The sequence below is a fragment of the Rhopilema esculentum genome, chromosome 11 (genome assembly GCF_057945365.1).
Source record: "Rhopilema esculentum isolate cy_ngs chromosome 11, ASM5794536v1, whole genome shotgun sequence".
NCBI lineage: Eukaryota > Metazoa > Cnidaria > Scyphozoa > Rhizostomeae > Rhizostomatidae > Rhopilema > Rhopilema esculentum.
This window is the reverse complement of record NC_142825.1, coordinates 5,888,965-5,896,895: the sequence shown is the minus strand read 5'-3', so window position 1 is coordinate 5,896,895 and position 7,931 is coordinate 5,888,965. Positions and strand designations below refer to the sequence as shown.

The 7,931-nt window shown below is 35.7% G+C and overlaps 1 protein-coding gene across 2 annotated transcripts in view; it reads right to left on the bottom strand.

The window, feature by feature from the left end:
• Nucleotides 1-207: 207 nt before the first annotated feature.
• The window catches only part of LOC135693959 (unhealthy ribosome biogenesis protein 2 homolog), a 61,867-nt gene continuing 54,143 nt past the window's right edge, over nt 208-7,931 (bottom strand). For both annotated transcript variants that reach the window (XM_065212554.2, XM_065212555.2), the window contains exons 32-33: nt 2,816-2,884; nt 208-945 (exon numbers count right to left, since the gene is read on the bottom strand). In XM_065212554.2, coding sequence (XP_065068626.2) covers nt 790-945; nt 2,816-2,884 — 225 coding nt within the window. In that variant the 3' untranslated portion in view covers nt 208-789. The remainder of the gene's footprint in view (nt 946-2,815; nt 2,885-7,931) is intronic.

Genomic DNA, 7,931 nt, shown 5'->3' with positions numbered 1-7,931 from the left:
TTTCTCTAGACTCAATAATATGATTACAGCAAAGAAATCCAGCTAGCCAATTAGCTCACGGTATGGCTTTCTAGGTTGTATATCAGTTACTTATCAAAGAAACACAGTTATCCCACAGCAACGCAGTACCAGACTGCTTTATTCCCACCCTGTCTCTGCGACGAAGGCAATTTTTAACAACAGCAACGAAGAAAGGAACTCTGTGCATTTTAATGAAAAGCAGCCGTTTATTTTCATGGTTGAAAAGAGTGCATACAAGGGCTTCAATACATCAGATTTTCAAGATGTTCGATAAACATTCTATATTCTACATACTTCATAACAATCAATTATAATAAGCTGTATTTTCTTACAGGTTATTTTCACAACTCTTGATTGGGTTGTATTTTACACAAGGATAAACAGAATATAGAGATTCTGAACGAGGATCAAGGTTTTGCTATTCAGAAAATTTAGACAAGCAAAAGTGTCTTTTAGCCAAGCTGGGTTGGTGGATCCAGAAAGTAACAGTGAACAAACGAAAGAATAAGGGAGTGGGTGCAAGTAAAACGCAAAAATAACTACAGTGATCGCATTTACGATCATGTACAATAAAGTGTGACGGTAGACTTCAGAAATAGCAACCAAGGGTGATTGTGGGATTTCTACCGATCGTAATGGGAACTGTTCGTCAATAATCAATTCTAGATTGAGATGACCTTGATAAAAAAGCTCTTGGTTTTCCCAGGCTTCGAGAATTCGTTTGGTCCTTCACAGCTAAACTGTGAGTGGTAAACGAAGTGTCCCTGTTCAAGCTTTACCGGAAAACTTATGATGTTTTACAAATGTTTTGTAAAGGTCTTTAAAGAGTTCGCGTTCTCCTTGTGACAGGGCCATATTGAGATAAGCAGAGTCATTTGAACTGCAGCTATCCATTAAGCAGTACAAACCATCGGTGAGACATTTCTGAAATAAGAAAAATCGATTTATTCGACTGATTTGTGATGTGGTCCCCCTACTTATAAAAAAACAGCAAATACCGTTTATATAAACTAATATGATATAAAATCGTAAATATAAATTACAAAACAACACAAAAAGACCTTCCGGGATGCAAAAATATTCAGCAAAATTTCAAAGGAACAAATAACATCAATTATGAAGGTCAAAAGTTTCTGCAAGGATTTTGACTTTGACTTTTAACATTTTTCTTTAGACTTTAACATTGCTTGTTTCTTTAAACATGAATTACAATAGAAATAAAATAGCTTATGAATTACATCTATTGTTAAGTATATATTTTAGGAACACTAGGTTAACAGGTCCTTGGTTGATGGCAGCAAATTCATTTTGCTGAACAAGTTTACCTGTATAAATATGGTTTTATTACCTCGTAAAGCAATAATTTCTCTTTAAAATTGAAATAACTAAAAGTAACAGAATTACCCCTAAAAAAGTAAACCTTTTTTAACGATGGCAAAAATTTAATGAATCTGAGCTAGTCTAAAGGGCATGGTCGCTAAAAATTTTCGGTTTCGCCTTAGAGCCTCCAGAACCTCTCGACGGTCCTGTCTAGAGATCTAGAGAAGAGAGGGAAGAGACTCGTCACTTCTTTGTGAAACTAAAAGAATCGAAGAATGTCTAGATCTGAAAAGTTGTGTCTGTACACCTGTAAGCTGCGAGAAATTAATTCATTCTTAAAAATATGAAATACAACTACCATGCCTAAACCACCTTTTTTACATAAAATTAAAATGTTTTAGACTAACTGGCCCTAAAAAGAATTCATCTTCACGGTACTAGTGCTCGGTCATCAAGTGACCATAACGAATAGCCGAAACCGGTGAGAAGTTGTTTGACTATTTTCCTACCACGAGACGTAAAAATAGCTTAGATAAACTCAACGGTTTCGACCTGGATTAAACATCAATTGCTTTATATGAAGACAATTACAGAGACAGTACTAGCAGATGCTAGATACTCCCTATTTTTTCTTTGCCAAGGAGCAAAGCTATTGAAATCCTCCTTAAAGCAATTTAATACTAAGAGCGGTACAGATACACTCTTTTGTTTATTATCAACTTCCCTCGTCATTATCAACCGTAAAACTGCAAACTTTTCTTGTGTATTTTGTAACCAAAAGAAAAACAGCAACGAAGTAGCCAGCTTTAACGACAGCTAAGTTGTAATCGACTCATTACAGCCTCACATTTAAAAAAGCTTTTAGTAGCGCAAAATTTGAAAATACCATGGAAAAGCGGAAACCTGTCATACTAAAATACTTTTCTTCAGCCTATAAACATCCGATAATGTCCAAAGGAAAGCAGAAAACTTAAATCCAGATGCGGAACGAAAGTGACAATAGAGGATACAGGGCACTTTTCACGATCAAACATTTTTCCTGCGGAAAAACCAGCGACTTTTTTGCCAATATCAGATTGAAATGACATCTTCGGGGTAGCCATTATCCTAAATTATTTCTTTGCTTTGTCAAGTTGAGTTTTTTAGATGTTTTGGTGCATAAAGAACCTTGACTTTTTACAGGTGTTTATAGAAACCAACACTTATTAGACAATATATTCGTTGGAAGTCTCTGGGCATCGTGCACTTGGAACTTAAGATTTGTTCAAAGGCTAAACCGGGTCTAAAGATTGACAAAGCGCAAAGGAGGCATGTATGAGGGGGGAGGGGGCCGTAGGAGTGGGCACTCTCCTCCTCGATTTTTGCGGAGGTATAGGAAAAATACATGTAATAATTTGAATCACATGTTCGTAGATTAGGAAAACCTGAGTAGTGCAGAATGCAATTAACAATCACATAATAAGTAAACAAATACCTGGTATTCTTGAGGTATTGATTTTGATGTGACAATTTGCAAATAGTCAGCTACGAGATACGGTGCATACTAAAAAGAAGAAGCAGATCAGTTTCCTTTGTTTTACACAAGCAATATCTGATAAGAGTACGTTGAACGATTATGCTATGAATTTTTTATCAAATACTCAAACATCATTCAAATTTTACCAAACCGCAGAATGAAAAATAATATTTTATAAATTGCAGATAGGTAAGCAGAAGTTTTATTAAATATCCAACATTTGGCGCGTTACATCTTAAAAAAAATAGAAAAATGTTGTTGTAAACTAACAAACGTCGTTTTATTTCTGAAATTTATTTCAATCTCGTCGGATTTTTGGTAACATGGTGCTGCTGTGAACCAGGGATGTCATTGGTGATGTTGCACATCAAGGCAACGTTGCAACTGAGCTGCTGTGCTAGTTCAGGTGTGCCAACAACTGGAATATTCCCATAGATGACCTATTTAGCACTTGTATAATCTCTACTCTCCATCAATTGGTCCAAAACACTTGCATAGGTGATTTGTGGGAAACAGATACAAGGCATTTGTAAAGCAACAACGTGGAACCGAGTCCTTATTGACTTCAAATGATTCTCAGTCATATTCTGATTATGAATCAAGCTTATGATTATGATTATTTCATCCTATTGCCTTCATCTGACAGAAGCAAGACGCACAATGTGTTCTCAGTCATTATGGCTGAGGGGCATAGCTCCCAAATCATTTTTAGTTTCTAAAACGAAACAAAATGTTGCCTTGCCTACGGTTTTTAGCATGTTTAGCAACTAACCCCCTCCCCTCCAAAGCAATTAGCCCCGTCAATGCTCTGCGATTCTTGAGTGCGCTCATCCTCTTTTCACATTCGCCAACAACAAAGAACCGGTGTAATGATTTCAATAAAAAATTCATCGACTTCTCATAATGCAAACTGTTACGGCCCGTTAAGTTGAGATGTGACTCACCATAGAAATAAAAAAAGGCCTTAAAAACTTTCAACTGGATTGCATTTTTAGGATTTAACGCGGCTTTGCAGGCAGGTGAACACATATTTTACACGGACTAACATCTTGTTTGAAATATTTTCTACAAGCAATAAAACATTAATACCTATGGCCTGTAGAGGGACGAAGCTGTGAAAGTGATTAGGGACCCGCACGACATAAAACGAGATGTCGTACTTTTAACTGTCTTTATGCAATGCTAAATTTAGTCCTATAACTCGCTACAGGATATCAAATTTTTCAATCAAAAATTAGCTTCAGCAACCAAAGACAAATTGGCTACCTACAGTTGGTCTGAAGCCTGTTGAGAAAATCTTAAAAATCACTTGAAAGCAAAAACATATCGCAACTAATATGTTCGGGCACACATTTACTTCGACCTTTAGGCCCTTTAGGGGGTGTCAGGAAATTTTGAACAATTTTTAAACTGATCGGACTTTGAATTGACTTCTTGCATTAGGACACTAGGCTATAGAATATTATCTTTGCCATATAAACTCAATATATTTACAAGTATATTCAAGCTGAGACTTGGCAAAGAAAACAAATTCAACGAAAGTTCGTGAATAGTTCTCAAGGGTAACTCTTTGATGGATGTGAAATTCGTCGAGATGCACACTGATGTGTACATTTCTACGAGAAAAACATCAATCCTTGCAACAAAAAACATTTTTTTGCATTTCGGCCGCAATGTTTCTCATCAAATGTAATTGGAGACATTTTTTTTTACCTTCAAATGAATGTTTTTTAAGACTTGCTGAAGGGCTTACGACGCTAGATGGTAAAGATGATTTCTCAAAAAAGTAAGATGATTCATCAGAAAAGTAAAATGCTTCCTCAAAAAATACTTCCTCAGCTAAGTAAGATGATTCCACAGAAAAGTTAGATGGTTCCTCAGAAAAGCAAGTTGATTTCTCAAAAAATGCTTTCTCAGTTAAGTAAGATGTACCTCAGAAAAGGAAGATGATTCCACAGAAAAGCAAGTTGATTCCTCAAAAAAGTTAAATGGTTCCTCGGAAAAGTAAGGTGATTCCCCAGAAAAATAAGATAGTTCCTCAGTTAAGTAAGATCTTCCTCAGAAAATCAGGATGTTCCACAGAAAAGTAAGATGATTCCTCAGAAAAGTAAGATGTTTTTCAGAAAAGTAAGATGTTCCTCAGAAAAGTCCTCAGAAAAGTAAGATGGTTCCTCAGAGAAGTAAGCTGGCCCTTTTTTGAATAAGTAAGGCTGAAAACAGCCTTCTTTTATCATTTTAAACTGCAAGTAAAATCCATATACAAAATAGCTAAAAAAAACGCTACATGCCTTATCCCATATGGTAAACTACATGGATACCGTAAAAAGGAACAAGTAATGAAGGCCTTCGTTCTGTCCCATTTTAATCACTGTCCTTTTTCATTTTGCGAAAGAAGCAAATTGCATATAAAGACGACTTTTCTGATTTTGTGACACTGTTAGAAAAGGACAATGCTGTGAAACTCCACATAAAAAACTGACAGCTGCTCATGGCTAGAGAAATATAAGAACCTTCATCTTAACACTTATGAAGACCATATTTATTGCCAAAAACCTAAATACATTCAAGCAAAATGCAGCTTCCAAAAACCAGGACTACCACCTTCGGAATCGAAAGTATCTCATATCTAGAGAAATATGGCATATGATGACCACGGAAATAAAAGAATCATTAAATCTTGCACAAGTTAAAACTCGAAAAAAGGAGAGAAGAACAACGTGGCCGTGATTTTTTTGTAGACGTTATCTCAGGTTGGGTTCCTTAATCAGCAGAAGAAAAAAGAAAAATTGTCAGTGTGAAAACGTGAAAATATCAAAACATCTAATGTTACAAAGCCTTTTCAATTTTCCACTTAGTAATTATTTTATTACATGTTATTACTTATTATTACTAAATTAGCTTTAGTATATAGCTACATCCTTTTAGACTACTGCAAATAAATAAATCATATTATGTTGAATATCACGTTGAGTTGTGACATTATATCAACAGGAGGTCGCCAAGAAGCACGTAGAATAATTCAACTTCAAAGTTTGATTTGAGAAAACAGCCCGCTGCTTTATCACGCCTACATTTTACCGTAATGAAAGACCGATTGCAGTTAATGTGTGAGGAGGGTCCAATAAGATACAAGGTCAGATAGTATCATTGCCTCTGTGATTAAATCCTGGACTGTTCGAAGCATACGAAATTGATGGATAGATAATCCCCTTAGACTTGTCCTAGACAAACAACATTTATCACCGCCAGCTTTCACTCTGTTAATTAATCCTGGTTGCGATTGCCACCCTTTAATAAGTAATCTCGTTACTTCAGAATATCGCAATTGTTTTTTCAACATTAGCAGAATAATGATAACAAATCGAAGATATTTCTGTTTTACGCGGTGAGTTTTCGACAAAAATCCGACAGTGGATTCTAAATTCCAGTTTATTGCAAGCTTAGTTAAAACAAACCAGATTAGGTGGAGATTTCGAGGATTAGAGATCTCACCGAGCAAATCAATTACATCTACTCTAAATAGCTAATTAACTAAACTAGCAATGCTTAGGCATAATCCGCTGGATGGTAAATTTGTAATGAATTTACGTCTTAATCATATTCAAGCCTTCGATGAATGTATCAGCTAAATCACCAATTTTGTAAACAGCGTTAAATTTCTACCGCATCATGGCTCTTCCTGAGTTTTGTTTACATTACCGTGGCAGACGCTCGCTGATCTTTCGCGCTTACATCTCAGTTTCGAAAACCAATGCGTAAGTAAATTAAATCGGAAAGAAAACAATGGTGACTATTCACAGTTTCTTGATTTGATGTGATTTTCTGTTATTTATAATGAATATGACATTGCATAGAATGCCAATGGTGGGTCACAAAGATTTTCACTTTGGTTCGTTGCATTGTGCCTTGCATTGCAACGCAAAGGCAAAACCGTGCTCAAAATGCTCAACCCATTTTTGTTTACACTTTATTTCGGCTTCAGATTGTGTAAATGCGAAAATTGGGTTCAACAAAGGTTAAGGTAACACGCATGCGCATTTACAGTATTGTTTAGTTGGATTCTAGATAAGGTGGCAGATGGATTTAATTAAAAAGAGATGTCGAAATTCAAATTCTCAAAGATCATTTTTCAAACAAAATTCGCTGCATCTTATTTGAAATAGGCCGCTTTCTAGTGTAGATAACTGTTGTTGCTGGATTCATTGAGGAGCAAAAATTGCAACAAATGCAGATATTTCATCATTCTTCTATATCCTTCTTTGCCTTTCAATTGGCTTATTCTTTGGTTTGATGATTTGCTTTTAAGAAAAGCGATGTTTTCCTTGCTTGCTCCCCATCGCTCGTTGATCGTGCTTCTTGTTGTATTTTGGCATGTACTTGAGAACGCATGACATTGAAAATGCTAACCCATGTTAAACCCAGGCTGAGTTTACTTTGCGTTTCAAACATTTCCACTTGGCGTCAACCTAGGCTCAACCTACCTCCAGGTTAGCTTAAACTAGATTGCGCTGTGTTGATTGGGTCTTAACGACAAAATTTTAGTGCTTATCCTGATTTAAAGTGAACAAGGCTTTGTTTTTAAGTGTCCTGTCTTCTATTTCTGTACTTTGGAAATAATCAAATTGATTAAATGTTCTAATACAAATGCTCCCGTGAGATTACTAGCTTCGAAATAATGCTACTTCCATATACTTGTTTCACTCGTATAGCACAAAATTCTGCATAGCTTTCGAAAAAATATGGTGACAGAGAAAAGAAGGGCGTCTGTTTCACATTGGAACAGATGTTTTTTGCTAAAAAAAAACAAGATATCCGAATTCTTCGTAACAGCTGCCAACCCTCTTGGTCACTTATCAACAGTTATGGGTCTCGATTGTGAATATATATATATATATATATACAATTCCATCCTCTAGATTCATTATCCCACGATTGTTTAGAGAATAACTATTAACTGAGTTGGTGTCAGAAATCTCTATCACGGCGAGATTCGGACGATTTTTTTAAGTTTAACTGATAATTCTTAGAATATTATTAAGCATGACTGTAAAGTGACAGTGACTTGACAAGAACT